General features: G+C 54.4%; 1 protein-coding gene across 11 annotated transcripts in view; it reads right to left on the reverse strand.

Moving 5' to 3' along the window:
* Nucleotides 1-17,890, reverse strand: part of Gpr55 (G protein-coupled receptor 55) — a 53,682-nt gene that overhangs the window by 21,159 nt on the left and 14,633 nt on the right. The window contains exons 1-4 of one of the 11 annotated variants that reach the window (XM_087209378.1): nt 11,420-12,264; nt 10,320-10,472; nt 3,195-3,366; nt 1,195-2,074 (exon numbers count right to left, since the gene is read on the reverse strand). The exons of 3 other annotated variants lie outside the window; for them this stretch is intronic. In XM_087209378.1, coding sequence (XP_087065504.1) covers nt 1,195-1,300 — 106 coding nt within the window. In that variant the 5' untranslated portion in view covers nt 1,301-2,074; nt 3,195-3,366; nt 10,320-10,472; nt 11,420-12,264. Of the gene's footprint in view, nt 1-1,194; nt 4,280-5,817; nt 6,287-6,314; nt 8,752-10,319; nt 10,473-11,419; nt 12,265-17,890 lie in introns of those variants that run through there. 7 more of the 11 variants (XM_087209379.1, XM_087209377.1, XR_015450568.1 and 4 more) reach the window with 7 other exon arrangements.

The following is a 17,890-nucleotide window of genomic DNA, read 5'->3' on the forward strand; positions in this document are numbered from 1 at the left end:
GTGCTTGGTGATTTCCCAAGAGATGCTGAGGGAGGGGCAGGGCTGGGGAAGGTGCTGGCACAAAAGCCAGCCCCAAGGGACAGTTCCAGGGCTGCCCGCCAGAGCTCCCCTACTGAACTCCTGCTGAAACCCTGACTCAGACCAAGAGAAAGTTGAGGGTTCGTAGAAAAATGTCACCCATGATTGGGGACAAACCAAGTCTGCTGTCACAAAGCGCGGGTGGGGACTGCCACTGTCCCGTCCTGGGGAGCAGCCCACTGAACCGGGCCAGGTGGCACAGAGCCCCACAAAGCCCCACTGACCTCAGGAAGGTCTCCCAGTGTCTATCTAACAAGAGCAAGGTCAGATCAGAGGCTCCGTGCCTCAGTTTCCCTAAATGGCCTCTAGGCTATTACCTGTGGACTATCCAGTGCAGCTGAGTGAGCTGGGCCATGTCACTTCTCCTCCAGGCCTGGCCACCTGCCTGGTCGGGCAGAGCCACTTCCCCTCTGTGGGACTGAACTTCCTCGGGTAAACTGAGGGGGTGGGGCCGGAGGCTCCTAAATGGCTCTGCGGCAGCCTGTGTGGCTGAGGGTACTGTTTCTGGGGGTAGAGAGGAGCTCAGCGGGGTCCCTGCCATCTGGGTGGACCCCACTGTGGGGCGTGGGGAGCACACTTCCAGCAAGAAGACCTGCACTCTGCAGTCTCTTGGAAGGGTTGCACACCTGCCCAGCCAAAAACCAAAAACTGCTCAAGTCTGCGGGCTCACAAGTGTATGTGTGTTTGTGTGTGAAGGCCTTGGAAGTCTTTGGAAGAGAAGGGAGACAGCAGCATCCCTCAGGGACAGCAAGCATCTGAGAAAGGCCAACATGAGGCCTAGCACTTCAGCAGTTTGAGATGGGGAACAGAAAGGAGGGGGTGCTGGGAAGTCCCAGAAGCCAGCCGGGGATTTGTGGGCCCTGCAGAGGTCTATGTAGATGGTCAGCAGAGATAGCCCCGGGGTCTCCCATCTCCAGGGCGGAGAGCTCTGGTGGCTCTCGGCAGGGACCCTCACAGATCCTAGGCAGCGAGGACAGTCTGGGCTGACTCAGCCTGGCAGGGGCAGTGGCCAGGCCCAGGAGGCTCTTGGGGGCCCCGCGGAGGACCCTGGCATGGGCTGTTTTTTATGAGGCACGTGTGTTGTGACTTTCAAGTGTCTACAGAAATAGAAACTACCTGAGGTGGGCCTGGCTGATGCATCTGCGTGGGTCCTCCCTGCATGAGGAGCAGCCCGAGGGTGACGGCCGGGAGCTGCCTGGCCCTCCAGAGCGCTGGCTCCCATTGTTCGGGGAAGAGGTTGACAAGACCATGACAGCTATTCTGCCTCACTGCCACGGATTCTGGTCACAGGGAACTGGTCCCGTGGGTGCCTCCAAGCCTGCTCCTTGCACCAGGACGTGACGCTCAAGCCTGGACATCAAGACAGGGCCCTGGACAGGTGGGGACCCCTGCCCCCTGCAGAAAGCAGTGTCACAGCTCAGCCCCGCTCCTCGAAGGCTTTACCCACCCAGCGCTGAGAGGCTTGGTGCACTGTCTGGCCAGCTGCCCTAAATGCAGCTCCTTCCCGTGGTCCAGGGAGTCTCAAAGACCTGAGGCCTCCAGGGTGGCCAGGCAGGGACCTGCCCGGGCACTCACCCCACAGCTTGACACTCTCCATCCAGCCCCTCCCAGCCATCCCCACCAAAACACCGGACAGTCAGATAGAAGAGACTTCTCAGAAAATTCCCCTTGGCCTCCCGGAACTGCCACCGGCTCCTGCCCATCCCATCACCATCTAGGACAAACTAGAGGCTTTGGGAACCCAGGCAGGCTCCTGCTGCCTTCCAGATGGGGACCCTAGCAGAGGACAAGAGCACATACCTCCAGTGTCACCAACCGGCAGCCTGGATGCTTAGGAACCAGCTCTTTCAAGAGGGCGGGGACCAAGCCCTTCTGACTGAGCTCGCCAAAGAGGGCTCCTCGACACCTGGGGACTCACCACATCCTCTCCTGACGCCAGCTCCATGGGGCCTCCAGCTGTGCAGCCCCTCCAGAGGGGAAACCTGCCCGCCTGTCCCTGCAGGGGACAAGCCAGGGAACGGTGAGTGGAGGCTCAGGGGCAGGGACCCCTCCAGCATCCCCAGGAGCACACACACACTGTGCAGGGATGTCATGCAGAAAGCTGTCCCACGAGAGAAATCACTGGTCTTGTGTGACTCAGAATCCATCACAGTGGGGTGGGGCAGCTCAGGGACAGCACTGGGTAGGTCCATGCGGGGAGCAGGGGGCAGGTTGAGGTGAGGACAACAGCCACAACAGGAAGGGATCGGGACAGGAAGGGGGTGACAGGGTGTCTGAGCAAAGGGGTCCTGGGTCAGCTGAGGGAACCTGGTCCCGGGGACAGCCCAGCAGGCCCGCAGTGGCCTTGCCCTTGGAGAGTCTCTGCTTCTCTGACTCTCTAAGCCCACTTCCTCATCTAGAAATTGGGGTCACAAGTTCGTCCATTAACAAATGCTGGTTGGTCACCTACTCTGAAGATGGCAGTGGTCACGGCAAATGCAGCATCTGCCACAGAAACACGGAGTCGTCAGCAGGACGAGGGGGCTCAGAGCACCCACCGAGTACCTGCCCTTGGAATCCTGAGACCTCATTCGTCATCGATATGGCCTCTGCAGTAGAGAGACCCCAGGAAAAGAGCAACACTCATAACAGGTGTCAGCTAAGAGAGGAGAGAGGAGGGCAGGGGAAACTGAGGAAGGAAAGGACGATGGCTCAAGCAGACTTATGTCCCATGGTAGCTGCTTGTCTCACCCTCTGCTCCAAACCTGCAGGATCTGCCACACGGGCTTCCTCAGGCCCCAGCCTGGCATTGAGCCTGAATGGCCCCTTGGCAAGTCCCGAGCCCCTGTCCTGTGCCCTGATTGTCCACAAGGCATCTGGACCCTGATTGTCACCGGCAGGGATCAAAGATGCCCAGCCTCCTTGGAGGAGGTCTCACAGGTGCTGGCATGCACCACAATCCAAGACGCTGAATGCCAAGGCAGGGAGGAGTAAAACACCCAGGGGCCTGCAGCCTTCTAGAAGCCGCCACTCCCCTCCGTTGCTCCCTGGAGATGCAACTATCAGGCCAAAGGAGGAAGTCCTTGGTGCTGAGCCTTCTATGTGTGGGCTCGCCTCCTGTTCCTGTCCTGACCTACCCTGATCACTCAGAGCCTGGCGCTCCTGCCTGCAGCCGTCAGCCTGTGGCTGTGCAAGGTCCCCATGGCGCCAGCAGTCCCTCGATTGCACAGGAGTTGGCTCTCCAAGCTGTGGCTCTGCCAGCACCGGAAGTCCACAGCATGGGGCAGGGGACCTTTCCCCGTGAAGATTCTGGAAAAGACGAACATCCAAGCTGCCCTGCTGCTGAACTCAGGGTAGGGAAGAATTCTGTGTTCCATGTTAACAGAATCGGGGAAGCCCACTGTGTCCCGGGGCTCCCCGTGCCCCCTGAACGGAGCCTCTGGACTCTTTCGACACAGCTGAGTTTGCCCCAGCCAGGTTCTCCAGGGCCCCTTGTGGCCTGGCTCTCGTGAGGACAGGGTCCTGGGCCGAGCACTCTTTGAGCTTCCTGCCTGTCCTCAGCCCCTGGCTCTCCTCCTACCTGGGCCCCGGGGGCTTCTTCTCCTCTGAGTTCTACCCCTGGCCTCCCTGTGGCTTTTTGTCCAAGCCATCTCTGTCCCCTTCTTGACAGTATTTGAGGTCACAGCTTCTAAGTTACTCCTGTTAATTTCTTGGGGACAGGAGGCACAGGTGAACAGGTGATGGGCCTTTTTGAAAGATATATTTTCTCTTTAGGTTTCCTGTTGCCTAAAGACGACTATTTTCTTTTTGATACCAGGGATCAAACTTGGGACTTTGAGCTTTCGAGGCAGGCGCTGGAACCACTGAGCTAAATCCCCAGCCCAAGACAACTATTTTCTTTCTTTTGCACTTGGGCTGTTAATGTTTTTTTTTTTTTAATTTGGTGCTTGGAACTGGACCCAGAGCCTTGCATATGCTAGGCAAGCAGTCTACAGCTGAGCTACATCCCTGCCCTAAATTTCTACTTAGTTATTGCTAGTGCTTTCATCCCAGCCAGTCTTCCCCTGCATATTTACATTTTTATCTTCCTTTGGCTTCAGGGAAACTCTTAATTCTGGCAGAATGAGCTGTCCTTTTGTTCCCCAGAATCACTGCGGTAACTGTCAAAGGAGGACATCTTCGGGCCTCCACACTTAGGGTAATTATGGTACTTCCTTCCTTCCTGGAAATCATTGATTGGATTTTGATGGTTATTTTAACCATGCAGTGGAGGCTAAAGATTCTGCACCGGTATAGAGCCCCCAGAGCCCCCAGCTCTGCTCCCCAGTGTTATCAGTCTCCTCCTGGTCACACCCCACTCCCACACAGAGCTCAGTCTTCATCTCCACCCTGGCCATCCTGACTGTTCAAGGGCTTGTCATTAATGAGTATGGGGACACTCTCTGTGACTTGCATGGTGCATCCTAAGGCTTAGTGGGCAAAGACTTTCCAAATAAAAGCACTTCCTCCTTCACGCCAGCCGGGAGGTGCACACTGTAATGGCCTCCACGAGGAAACTGAGACACAGAGGACTCCTGTAATGTGCCCGGATGTGCACCACACTCACAGCTCCTAGGTGGGTTTCAGACCCGGCTCGGATGGCAGTGTAGACTTGCATCTGTTGCCTGGTGCTGAGCACACACCTGCACCTCCTCACTGCATCCTCACCATGCCACCCAATGAGGTAAGGCCATGAGCACCCCCATTTACAGGTGTGAAAACAAATGCAGTCATTGAAAGGCTCAACAACTTGCCTGAGGTGCTGGCTTAGAAGCGAAGCATGGTGCTTGCTTAGGCAGCACATATACTAAAATTAGAAGCGAAGCATGGACTTCGAATGCACCCAAAGGCCTCAAGATTCGATGACAGAGACATCTGCAGTTCTAAGTCATGGAAGTGGATGCATGGATGAGAAAATGTGGTTCCCACACACAGTGGAAACCCACTTGACCTTAAGGAAGAGCGAAGTCCTAGCACTGCGACAACATGGGTGGAAGTGGAAGCTGGCGGTTAAGTGGAACAGCCATGCCCAGAGAGACAAATACCACAGGACCTCACCCTTCGTGGAATCTAAAATGAGGTTCCTGGGTCTGGGAGGGAGAGGGGGAGGGGGGCAGGGAAAGGTTGGTCAATGTCTAAAAGTTGCAGTTAGCTAAGAGGAGTGCGTGCTGGTGCTGGGCCGCACAGTAGGGTGACTGGATCAATAAAAAAGGACTCATTTCTTTTTGGGGGTGGGGTGGGAGTGGAACCCAGGGCCTGGCATACTCTAGGCAAGCACTCTACCACTGAGCGACATCCTTATCCTCAGTGAATATCTCAAAACAGCCAGAAGAGAGAATTTTTGAATGTTTCACCATGAAGAATCAGTATTTGAAGCGGTGGATGTGCTCATCCTCCTGATTTGACCTGTGCATTGAAACTTCACATTGAACCTCATGATTTGTACAATTATTTATTTCGTGTCCATTTTTTAAAAATGAAAGAAGCTCCCGTCTTCCTCCCTCCAGGCACAGGTGGAGCCCCTTGGCCTGCACCCTCCACGCTGCCCAGCTCAGACCACCCTTCCTCTGAACTCTCAGGCCACCTAGACAAAGACAGCCATTCCGGACCATGGTGGTTTGGGGTGGGGACACCCCTTTCTCTGTGTCCTCCTGAGTGCCTGCCCTTTGAAGCCCGCTTGCCACAGTACACCCACGTCTTCCCAGAGGCGGGAACCTGTACCTTCTGGGTATCGCTGCTGCGTAGGGGTGGCCTGGGCCAGAGGAAATATGAGAAGATGTTGCAAGACTACAGATGGCTTCGTTTGAAGGTAGAAAATGGCTCCCGAAATGGATGGATATCATCTATAACCTAAGGTGACCGGAAGTCTTCCTTTCCCTATTACATAATGTCCAAATTGCAGAGATTCTGTGAAAGTACATTAAATTCTGTTGCATAATGGGAATAATGGGGTATGGAGGCAGAGCTATTACAGAAGGGAGAGTTTTCAATGTTCATAAGAGCAATTGGATCCATACTTCCAAACGAAAAGAACCTGGATATGCATATTTATAAGATGAAGCCCTGGAGGCCTCTTGATTACCCCAGTGCTCCAGATGAAGGAGGTGTGAATGACAAGGAGAATTGGGACCCTCTGGCTGCCAGCCACTCCTCCTGCTGCGGAACCCCCCCCCCCATTGTGCTGGTCCAGACTCTCCCCCCACTCCCCTAAGGTCCCCTCCTGGCCTCCCAGGGCCACAAAGCACAGCCAGTTCCCGACCAGACTCTGCTGCCTCCAACAGCACCTCCAAGGCTTCAGTTTTTTGTGAAGTCACAAGGATAAGTTGGAAGGGACCAGGACTGGGACACACTCAGGTGTCAGAACCCTGGGGTCCTGCTCCCACCTGACACTGGCAACTATGAAGCAGAAGCAGGTCTGCTCCATCCAGCTGCCCCAGCCCCCCCCTTCTATGCCCTCCCCCTGCCTTCTGCAACCCATCCTGGCCCTCACTTGCAGGTCTCCCCTGACAGGCTCCTGTCTCCTGCCCGCTGCCTCCTCCTCCTCCTGCAGGCCCTGCCCTCCCTCTGACTCCTCTGCTCTCCCCTCTTCCTCTGCCCTCCACCTCCCTCTGGGCTCCTCTGCCCTCCACCCCTGCAGACTCCTCAGCTACTCCTACCCCTCCTCCTCCTGCCACCCCTGCCCTGGGGCTTCCTGCCATTGCCCAGGCCCGGGTCCCTGCCAGGGCCACCCAGACCTCTGGGAGCTTGGGAGTCAGGAGCCTGCTGGGCACAGGGGACGGCACGTGGTGGGCAGTCTGGCAGGTCTCCAGGTGCCCCTGGAAGCCCCCTCCCTCCAGCAAAGTAGCAGTATCCACCTGCTCCCCGAAACTGGCCTCCCCAGGAGACAAAGATGGGGGTCCCTTTGCATATCAGAGACCAGGGGAAGCCCCACCATGGGGCACTGGACGTGGAGACCAGGGACTGTGTCCCTTAAGGGAGCAGGTCCCAGGCCCTGCCCTCCAGAACTTGGCCTCCAGAGTCTGGGCTGGGTTTCCGAGGTTACATCTGAGCCACTTCAAAGCTTCCTGCAACCCCCGAAGTTCGGAGTCAGGCTTGGTCATTCCACCTGGCCACCTCTCGTCCCTCCGGCCCGTACCGACATGGGGTCAGACCACTGTCCCTGCCCACCTTATCGGCTTTGGTGCTGGCAAACTGGGCTGGCACCACGGGCCGCCGGCCTTGGTGTAGAGGCTCACTGTTTCTGGGCCCCTCGATGCCCTGGCTGTTTCTCCACCTGCACCCTAACACACAAAAGGCCAACTGCCTCCCTCCTCTGTGACAGCCAGGTGACTTCCAGGACAGCCTGGGCTCTGGAATCACAAATCCTCAGAGTACAAAGGTCAACTTCCCACACTCCTCTCACAGAAACTACTGGAAAGGGCCCAAATTCTATGTCAGTGGGTCATGGGTTCCTGGCCACTCTCTGCCCCCAACCCAAACCCCAGCTTTCCCTGACCCTTGGGGACACAGCCCCAGAGGCCAAATGTGAGGCGGCCAGGGTGAGTGACAGAGCCCGGACAGGGACACCAGCACTTCGAAGGAGCCTAGCCACCATCTTAGAGGAATGTAGGTTTCATTTTACCTAGGGCACAGAGGACACGTCAGCAGGTTGCAGAGGAATCAGCAAGCCACAGGCCCGCCGTTTCTCTGACCCACCCCCTCAAAAGCCCGCCCAGAAATGCTATAAAAAGCCTCTTCGCCTGTGAGAGACACCTCGTTCTGCTCACACAGGGAGGTCCCTCTCAGGTTTAGCACCAAACCTGCTTGGACGCTTGAGTTCCCATCCTTTCTTTCCTCTTCAGTGAGTCCACGCTGAAAGCCCCAACCTGCTGCTCTGGATACCAAGGGAAAGGTAGACAAAGGCCCGACAAGCCAGGGAAAAGCCAGCCTCTGGAAGCAAGGTGGTCAGCAAGATCCAGGGCCCCGGCCCGGATCCCACCACACACAGGTTTGAGGTCACTTCCCAGCCTGCACTCGGGAAGGCTCAGCGTCAGGGCTCCTCCGTGTGGCCCCCATTTGCTACCTGGGATGAAGCCAGGGTGACCATTTGTTCAGGTCAGTCCAGGACTGAGAGGACTCCTAGGGAGACGCAGGACGTGCAGTGTTAAATCAGGACAGTCCCTGCCAAGCATGGAGGGAGCTTGTGGGTCTGTAGGAAATTACTTGTAGCGTAGGAAAGCAATCAAGGAGCAAACTCTGGAAAAGAGCAACATTAACATGGCTGGCAGAGACTGGAGTCCAGAAGACTGAAGAGTTGGTGAGAGGTAGAAGAACTGCAAGCAACTCGAGCCCAAGGGAGAGTCCGGACAAGCCAGAGGGAGACTCGGGAGACCTGAAGGTGATCCATGGCCAGTCCTGGATCTTGAGGGGGACACGGGAACCAAACTGAGGGGTGGCAGCATGGTCTGCAGACGGTCTACCTTTAGGAGCTGGCCAATGGTGACCAAGGAGAGCAGCAGATACCACATGGATTTCATCCCTCGGAAGTCAGCTGCCTGTAAGGATTCTCAGTCGGAGATGATCCCAGAGATAAACCTCTGGAGGGCAGTCATAGTGCAGAAATGAATTACTGGAATCTCATTTGGTCATCAGTCAGGTCACCAAAGGCTGATGAAGCTGTTAGATTGGAACCCAAGCAGAAAGAACTTAATATTCATGACGCTGTTTCCTGTGCTTATACGTAGAGGGGATTGGTGAGGACTCTTTCAGTCCAACTTGAGCCAGATTTCCTATGCCAAGTGTCATTTCCCTACTTAGTTTTCTTTTTGCATTCCTAGTCATATCTGCATTAACAAATTTTAAGACACAATTAGTTTCCTTGCATAAGATGTTCCTGATTTTAAATTGGGCTTTTGGGGTGGAAACATTAAATTAGAATGCATTCTATGATAAAATGTAATTACTGTATTTGTTTTTTGTGGAGTCTGGATAAAAATGTCACCACTGAAAAGTGTCCTGCCCCAGTTCATTCAAAAAGACCCCACGTGACAAAGCCTTTGTCTCATTTAGAAGAAGAAACACTAATTCAAATTTCTTGAATTCTGTCAACTATGAAAATAGATGCAGTCAGGACTGCCAAATAAAAGAGAAAATTCACTCAGTAAGATTTTAAAATTTGGTTAGACTCACTCTCATATTAAGAATTGGAATTTTTGTCAAATGTCACATAAAAAGATGCTGGCGGGGAAGGACCTTCCTCAACTGCTGATTGAGGAACTGAAGCTGGTAGGGTGAGCTTTGTGCGGAATCAATTTTCTTTAAAGGTCATACAATGCCTGTTACTCCTAAACTATGTAAGAAGTACAAAGTTCTCTTTCTGTAAGGAGATGACCACAAAAAGTTGAGCTAGCCGTGCATAACCTGGTCTTTTACCTTGTTTTCCTGTGAAATGTCTTTAACAAATATTTTATTGCTTTGAGGAATATTGCTGTTTCCCAACAGCTTTGTACTTGAAGGACAGGAAAGGGTACCTCAGCTGGGGCTGAGGAGGGTGCATTCAGAGAATAAATGAAGACGCCAGGTGCTCATTTGGAAAGTTCTGGAAGATATGAGATGCTCTCCGGAGCACCAAGCACCCATCCTGGTGCTTCTCGTCCATTCCCTGTGGGCGTTTGAAGGATGCCATTTGAGATGGGAGAAAAGCTCTCCATACAGTAATTTGTTCATGAAAACCTTGATTCCAGCTCTGTCTTGTTGGAGTCTTTGTAAACAACCCCCAGAAGCCTGGCACATCCTTCAGAGCCTTTCCACATTGCCCCCATGTAGCACTTTCAGAAAAGTCAACTACAGCTTGGCTCTGCCAGCTCCCCTGGAGGTGGCAGGGTAGGGTAGCATGGAAGGCTCCACTAAGAGTTTTACCAGACACAGTGCCACACACCTGTAATTCTAGCTACTCTGGACGCTGAGGCAGGAGGGTAGAAAGTTTGAGACCAGCCTGGGAAATTTAGACAGCTGCTCTGTCTCAAAATTTAAGGGAAGGGGTGCAGTGCTGGAGACGTAGCTCAGTAGTAGACCACCCCTGGATTTGATGCCCTGTACCAGAATAAAAGATGGCAAGTTTTCAAGATGGCGACCAATGGGCCTGAACAGCTGACAATGAGCACTCCCAGCAACCTCCCCCAGACTTCTCCGTTGTCCCCATAGCTCTGGGACCTGGGCCAAGCCTCGGAGAACCCAGGACTTACCCTTATCCCCAGGAGGGTTGGGGGGCCCCTGAGAGGCAGAGATCCTTTCCAGCAGCTCCAGGAGCGGGGTCACTAACTTCCTCTCTGGGTAGACATGGCACAGTCCTGCCTCAGTCGACTCTGAGGTGCTGGCCGCAGGGAAGGAGGGAGAAGCTACGGGTCACAGAGAGAAGAGAGGGCCCTCAGGAGTGGGGCAAGTTGGAGGCAGGGCATAAGGAGCCCCGATGTTTCCCAGGGCAGTGTCCAAATCATCAAAAGGTGAAGGTGGCCTGGGGTGTTCTCACAGAGCTGGTCCACTCTGCTGCCCCGGGATGGTCCCATGGGCTGCCCGATTCGCTGGCCACAGGCTCCTCTGACTCATACAGAATCTTTGAGAACCCACGAGCAGGCAGCCGGTGGAACCTGCAACCCCAGGTACAGGTGTCCACAGATCTATAGCAGCAATGGGGCCGAATATGTGGGTTTTTTGTTTTGCTTTGTTGGTACCGGGAATTGAACTCAGGTCCTCACACTTGCAAAGCAAGCAGCGAAACCACTGAGCTAAATCCCCAGCCCAAATATGTGGGTTTATCCGGGGGAGAAGGGGAGAAGCCAGGTGCAGAGCAGCGCACGGTGCAAAGGGAGGAAGGAGGAGCCCGTGTGTGCAGGTGAGGGGGGAGTGTGCAAGGTGAATAGGCCACCCAGGGCCTGGGCACTGGGTCAGAGGAGGGCGGACAGCCAGCGCCACAATCCCTTCCCAGGCAGCAGCTCCTGGGCTGGATCAGGCCTAAAGTGAGGTCAGACCTCAGGCTTGGGAGACACACACAAAGCCATGGCCAGCAGGCGCAGGGCCGCAGTGTCCCATCAGGCTCCAGAGATAGCCTGTTCTCCCGCAGCTGACAGCACCCTCTGGACCCTGCAATCTGGGGCCCCAAAAGTGGGTGCAAATGGCCTGGGGCAGACGCAGCCACCCAGACCCAGTTCTTGCTCACTTTGTCTCCTGCCTGGGCCAGTGCCCAGGGCCAGAGGAAGGGAAAGAGAAAGAGGGCACCTGTGCAGCGGGGCCTCATTGGCAGCAGGACAGGTCCTTACACCCCACCCACCTCCTGCCTGGCACTCACTCTTAGCAACAAAATTCAGACTCCAGGTTGGGGATTCCAGACCAGCTTCATTCACTTCTGAGTCATCGGCAAACTGACCATCCATGGGAGCGATCCAGGCTCCCCGACACAAATGCCGTGGATCTTGGAGCAGCACCAGACAGAGACCTTGTCCACATTCCTGCTCGGGCTGTGTTGAGCCACGGAAATGGGCCTGAGCGCAGCATCTGACCCTGGACTGGGGCAGCATCACCAGGACGGCAGCCTGGATCACATGTGTGTCCCTGGCTGCCTCTGCATGGCAGCCGTTTCTCGTGGGAACACAGGGCCCTCGTTCCTCATAGGTCCCTGACCGTGGCTGGGGAAGCTCAGGGACAAATGTGGGGGCAGTGTCCCCTCTGGCTCTGAGTCACAAGCAGCTGCCTCCCCCGTCTTTCAGGTCTCAGGTTGAATGTCACATCCCCAGGGACGCCTCCCTGACCCCCAACCTGAGCCAGGGGGCTCTGTTACCAGTTTATGCCTCTATCTTCCTACAAAAGTTGTGGTATTTATGCTGGGCGTGGTGGCACACACCTGCCCAGCACTCAGGAGGCTGAGGCAGGAGGATCACTGTGATTTCAAAGCCAGTCTGGCTACCTATCAAGGCCCTGTCTCAAAATACAAAACAAAAAGGGCTGGACCATGCCTGCCTCGAAAGGGCAAGGTCCTGAATTCGATTCCCAGTACCGGGACAAAAAAACTTGTGATATTTAAATAGTTTAAACATGTTGAGGATTTGTGTGCTTTTTGATTCTCTGAATTACAAGCTCTAAGGGATCATGTCTTCTCTGTTTAATGATTATTTAGATGAGTAACCAGATGGCCCATGGGTCTGTAGCCCAAGGGCGTGGGCCTGGTATGGCCTTTCCCAGGGTTGGGAGAGCCCCAGAGACCAAAGTGGAGGAAGGTGCCACTCCTTACCAGACAGGGCAGGAGGGACCCTGCAGGGACCTAGGGGGACATGGCCCTGTGCAGAGGGGTCCCCCCTGTCAGGCCACACTCCAGGGCTGCAGCCCTCTGAGACTGCCGCCAGATCAGAGGGGCTCTGCATCCTTCCACCTCAGCCTGGCCCCCTGGCCCGTCCCCAGGGAGTGTCACCAGGCCAGCAGGGGAGAGAGAGTGAGAGTATGAATTCCAGTTCCGGACACCTCAGCCAAGAGACAATTTAGGGGCAGGGAGGATCCCAGACAGCCTCTGCCGGGACCCAGGCACCAGCTGCACCCCAACGCCATGCAGCCAGGCTTCACCTGGCAGGCTGCCCAACAAAGGGAGCCCCTTCCCGGAGTAGGCTGCTGTGGGGGAGCTGTTTGGGGGAGCAGGAGGGGACAGGCACAGGCTGCTGCTGCTCCTGCTGGAAGGAGGGGAGGGGCTGCAAGGGCAGAGGCCCCAGGCTGCGGAGCCCAGGCCTTGCAGGCTGCCCTGGGAGCCCTGAGCGGCCAGCAGGAGAGGGGACAGAAGAGGAAGTCATGCCATTCTCTGTGGCCTGCAGGTCAATCCAAGGAGGCCACTCACCAGGGACCAGGCCACACCCCCAGGCGGCTGAGGACTGTGGGAGGGGCTTCCTGGGGCACCTGGGGACCTGCCAGACTGCTCATCATGTGCCGCTGGCTCCTGACTCCCAAGCTCCCAGAGGTCCGGGTGACCCTGGCAGGGACCCGGGCCTGGGCAGTGGCAGGAAGCCCCAGGGCAGGGGTGGCAGGAGGAGGAGGGGTAGGAGTAGCTGAGGAGTCTGCAGGGGTGGAGGGTAGAGGAGCCCAGAGGGAGGTGGAGGGCAGAGGAAGAGGGGAGAGCAGAGGAGTCAGAGGGAGGGCAGGGCCTGCAGGAGGAGGAGGAGGCAGTGGGCAGGAGACAGGAGCCTGTCAGGGGAGACCTGCAAGTGAGGGCCAGGATGGGTTGCAGAAGGCAGGGGGAGGGCATGGAAGGGCGGGGCTGGGGCAGCTGGATGGAGCAGACCTGCTTCTGCTTCATAGTTGCCAGTGTCAGGTGGGAGCAGGACCCCAGGGCTCTGACACCTGAGTGTGTCCCAGTCCTGGTCCCTTCCGACTTGTCCTTGCGAGGTCTGAGTGGTAAATGAGAGAGACAGCGTGCCCCAGCAGTCCTGCAGCAGTACAGCCGTGCCCATCATACAGGTGTGGAAACTGCGGCCCTGGTGGAGCTGTCAGAAGCCATGCTGGGCCCAGAGCCAGGGCAGGGCCCTCCGAAGCCTGAGCAGCCTGCATTAGGCCCGGCTTGGGCCCACAGACAGCATCCCACTAGCAGCCTCCCTGGGCACTGCCAGCTGGTGCCCTCCTCCTGGTCACACCCTCTGCTACCCCCACAGAGGTTCCTGAGGCCCAGCCAGTCCCTGAGCCCAGAGGGCCCTGGAATGAGCAGGGGTACCTGAGCTTGTCTCTGGGTACCCCCACACAGGGACGTGACCCACTCTATGGCAGCAAGAGTTGGGGAGCTAAGAGCCTCCTACTGAGGTCTGTCCCAGGAAGGGGTACACCCGGAGTATGGCGTGGGGGTCCCCAAGGCTGGCCCTGTTCTCTCCGGCCTGAGCCCCAAATCAGAAGCCGAGAGAACAGCCAGGCAAGAAGCCCCTGTCAGCACTGTCACTCACAGCAGCCGGCTCTGCTGTCGGGGCCCCAGGAAGGCCTGGAGGAGCTGTGGGCACAGGACTGGGCAGGCTGGTGTGGGGAGGAGCAAATCCACAGTCCTCCCCCGTGTGACGGGACGGACTTCCGAGGGACGTCGCAAGCTCAGTGACCTAGAAAACTAGAGCGGCCCGGTCCTTTGCATGGAGTCTGCACCAGCTGACTTGGAACCCCAGGAAAACCCCAGAATGCGCTCGAGGTGGGGAGGGAGCAGCAGAGAGGCCTGGGAGGGGACGAGATTCCCGTAACCGAGGCTGGCTGGCTCCCAGGGAGGAGATGACTGTGACCCGGCACGCACTGGTAGTCAGATTGAGACTGAGGAGCCGCATGGTGGAGCCCTAAGAGTGACTCAGAAATGCTGCCATACGAGGAGTGGAAAGAACATCACTGAGTGCTTGTTACAGGTACACATCCTGTTCACCAGGACTCCTCAGGCCTGCGCCACAAAGACCCCCATAGAAGCCCCACTTCCTGTCCTCAGGAAGACCAAGATTTCTTCCTGCAGGTGATAGGCCCTGCACCAGGCCCTGCAGATGTAGCAAAGAACCAAACACCACTCCAACCACAGGCGTCCCTGCCTGATGACGAAGCAGGGACCCCCCCGCCAGCCTGCCTGTGTGTGCCTGTGGGAGCTGCCATCTCTCTTCCCAGCATCCTCTGTGGGCTCAGGTCCTGAGCTCAGGTTGCTCCTCTGCGACTACAGGTCCTGGTCACAGACAGAGCAGGCAGAACAGAAGGAGTAGAGGGGCGCAGGTATTTGCTGTGTGTTAAAAATGTGTGGCTACCTGCCAGACGTGGTGGAGCACACCAGTAATCCCAGCATTTAGGAGGCTGAGGCAGGAGGATTGCCATGACTTTGAGGCCAGCCTGGGCTACACAGTGAGTTCAAGGCCAGTCTGAACTACATAGTGAGACCCTGTCTGAAAAAAACAAAACATAACAAATAGCAAATAAACAAGCAAAAAACCAAATGAATCCCAAAGGGAAGGGAGAAGAGGGGAGAGAAAGGGAAACTGTTAAAGGAAGGAACAAGTTCTCTACTTGGGTGTGAATTTCAACAAAGCCATAAAATAACACTTCTGACACAGAGGGGTCTGAATATGGATGACATCCACGACTGACTGTTTTACACCACGATTTATTTCAGTTGCACGGACGAAGTTAGTGTGTAAGAAATTTAAATGAAACAGTTACAGTAAAATTAGCAAAGAACTGGAAAATCTACAAAGGAAGTATACCTACAGCCTGAGATTCAACACTCACTAGTGTATCATCTGGCACTTGACGCTTGCAAAATTTTTAAACAACTTTTAAATCTCAAGGATCACGCTGAAGGGCTTTCAGCACCGGCACTAAGACTAATTCAGTGTGTGGCTGAGCCGCTGGCTGCCACCAGAGGGTCTGGTGCAGAGCTGTCACAGGCAGATCACAGTGTGGGGACAGCAGGGCCTGCCCGGAAGTGGAAGGGATCCACCACACTGCTCAGCCAAGCACATCAAATCCAAGAGCAGAGAGCCAGCACAGAAATGTGACTCCGAGGAACACGGTTTGACAGGAAAGTAATTGAAGCTTCTGTTTCTCATTTTCATTTCTGAAATCGCTAACAATGACGTGACTCCCCTGTCTGTCAGTAACACAGCGAGTGTGCACAGTAATTCAATCAAACTTCCTGGAAAGAACACATTTAGTGTTGAGAGATCCAAAAGAGGAAAAATACAGCAGGACTCAACAGTTTCTTTGTCATTTTACACAGATATTGTGTCAATATCAGACCAAAGCCCAAACTTTTAGTGCATAAATTGGTTTCTTTCAAGGTTTAGCATTTTATTTTAGTCTTTTATCGCACTTTGGACCACTAGTACCCAGTACTCTGCTTCCCATAAACTAATTAACTTACCCAAGAAAACCTAAAGTGATTTCTGACTAGATTTACAGAGGTCATAAATGTTTATATTATCAAAGTGTAAACACTGTCTTCTAAGTTTGTTAGTTGTGAGACTGGAGCAGTAGTGGCATTTTTTAAAAGTGTTCTTTTTTTTTTTTTTTTAAGACAGCTTTCACTATGTAGTTCAGGCTGGCCTTGAACTCACTATGTAGCCCAGGCTCACCTCGAACTCTTGGCCATCCTCCGGCCTCAGCCTCCCAATAAAGTGTCCTTTTTAAACTGGGTGTAGTGGTGTAAATACCAGCACTCTGAGGCAGGAGGAGCACAAGTTTGGGCAAGTTAGAGAGATTCTCTCAAAATAAAAAATTAAAATTAGAAAGTATATACCATGCCTGCCTCACAAGTGCAGCGTCCTGAGTTTGATCCCTGGTACCAAAAAATAAAATAAAATAAAACAGTACAGGGGGTGTAGTGCAGTGTGAAAGCCTTGGATATAATCCCCAGTGCCACACCAAAAAAAAAGAAAAACATGCCATTTTTATTCATAACCATGACCTGGAGTCACCCAAGTGTCCACTGACAGTTGAATGGATAAAGAAAATAAAACCTTTCTTCCTTATAAAAGGAAATCTTATTTGAGACAATACGTGTGAACTCAGAAGACATGCGCTCAGTGAGATAAGCCCCACACAGAAAGACAAACACAGCATGCCCGCACTTACACATGGACTCCAAAGAAGTCAAATTCACAGAGCCAGAGGACAGAATAGTGTTTGCCCGGGCTTGGGGCTGGAGGGCTGGGGGTGGGTTCAGAAGATAAAAGTATGAGCTCTGGAGCTCTGTTGTACAACCTGGTGACCATTATTAATAATAATGTTTTGGAGCTGGGTGTGACGGCACACACCTGTAATCCCAGCACTTGGGAGGCTGAGGCAGGAGGATCGATAGGGCTCCAAGGCCAGCCTGGGCTGCATAGTGAGTTCAAGGCCAGCCTAAACTATGTTCCAAGATCTTATCTCAAAAAAGCAAAACGAAACCAAAAAATAATAATAATAGTAATAATGTAGTGGAGACTCGAAAATTGCTAAGGATAGCAGATCTTAAATGTTTTCCCCACCAAGAAGAGTAAGTGGGTGAGGTAATAGATGATGTTGATTACCTTGATTTGGTCATTTCACAGCGGTGCCTGTATCAAAACATAACACTGTGCATCATAAAACACAAGCACTTTTTTTCAGTTATGCCCCAGCTTTGTTGGCTGAGGGAGGAGGGGGAGGAGGAGGAAGAGGAGGGAGAGGAGAAAGAGGAGGAGGAGGAGGAGAAAGAGGAGGAGGAGGAGGAGATGCTGTGGGCCTGAGCAGGGCGCCCCCATGCGGAGGGCAGGGTTCCTGCTGTGTCACCCACCTGCTCCCAGCCCTTGGGCCCAGGGACCTCCGGGCTGGCAGCTGTGGATGTGGCCAGTTCACATGGCCCTTTAGGACTCTACTGTGGCTCTTCCGGGTGCTCCCACAAAGTGGAAGGCAGAACATCGTAGTCACATCCTATTCGAGGATTAAATAAGACTATTCATAGGTTCACGCTGAACCTGGTTCAGCTCAACCCTACTGTCAATTTTACGTTTAACTCAGTGTGCACAATTTACTGGGGATTGAACCTGGGGCCTTTGCACTGAGCTTCAGCCCCAGCCCAAATTTTTTTTTTTGTAAATTTCAAGGGAAGGTCTCACTAAGTTGCCCAGGCTGGGCTAGAATTTGGCAACCCTCCTGCCTTGGCCTCCCAGAATGCTGGGATGAAGGCGTTTGCCACTACACCCACACCCAGCAGTCCTTGCTCTTTATGATCATGAATGGAAGTTGGGGGAGGGCGAAAGTGTTGCTACCAAGGACACCAAATGACCTTAACAGAGGTGAGTCAGAGACGGAAGTCGCCAGG

The sequence above is a fragment of the Heterocephalus glaber genome, unplaced genomic scaffold (assembly GCF_053883595.1).
Source record: "Heterocephalus glaber isolate CG9 unplaced genomic scaffold, H.glaber_assembly_v1.0 deba00001004, whole genome shotgun sequence".
In the NCBI taxonomy this organism is placed as follows: Eukaryota; Metazoa; Chordata; class Mammalia; order Rodentia; family Bathyergidae; genus Heterocephalus; species Heterocephalus glaber.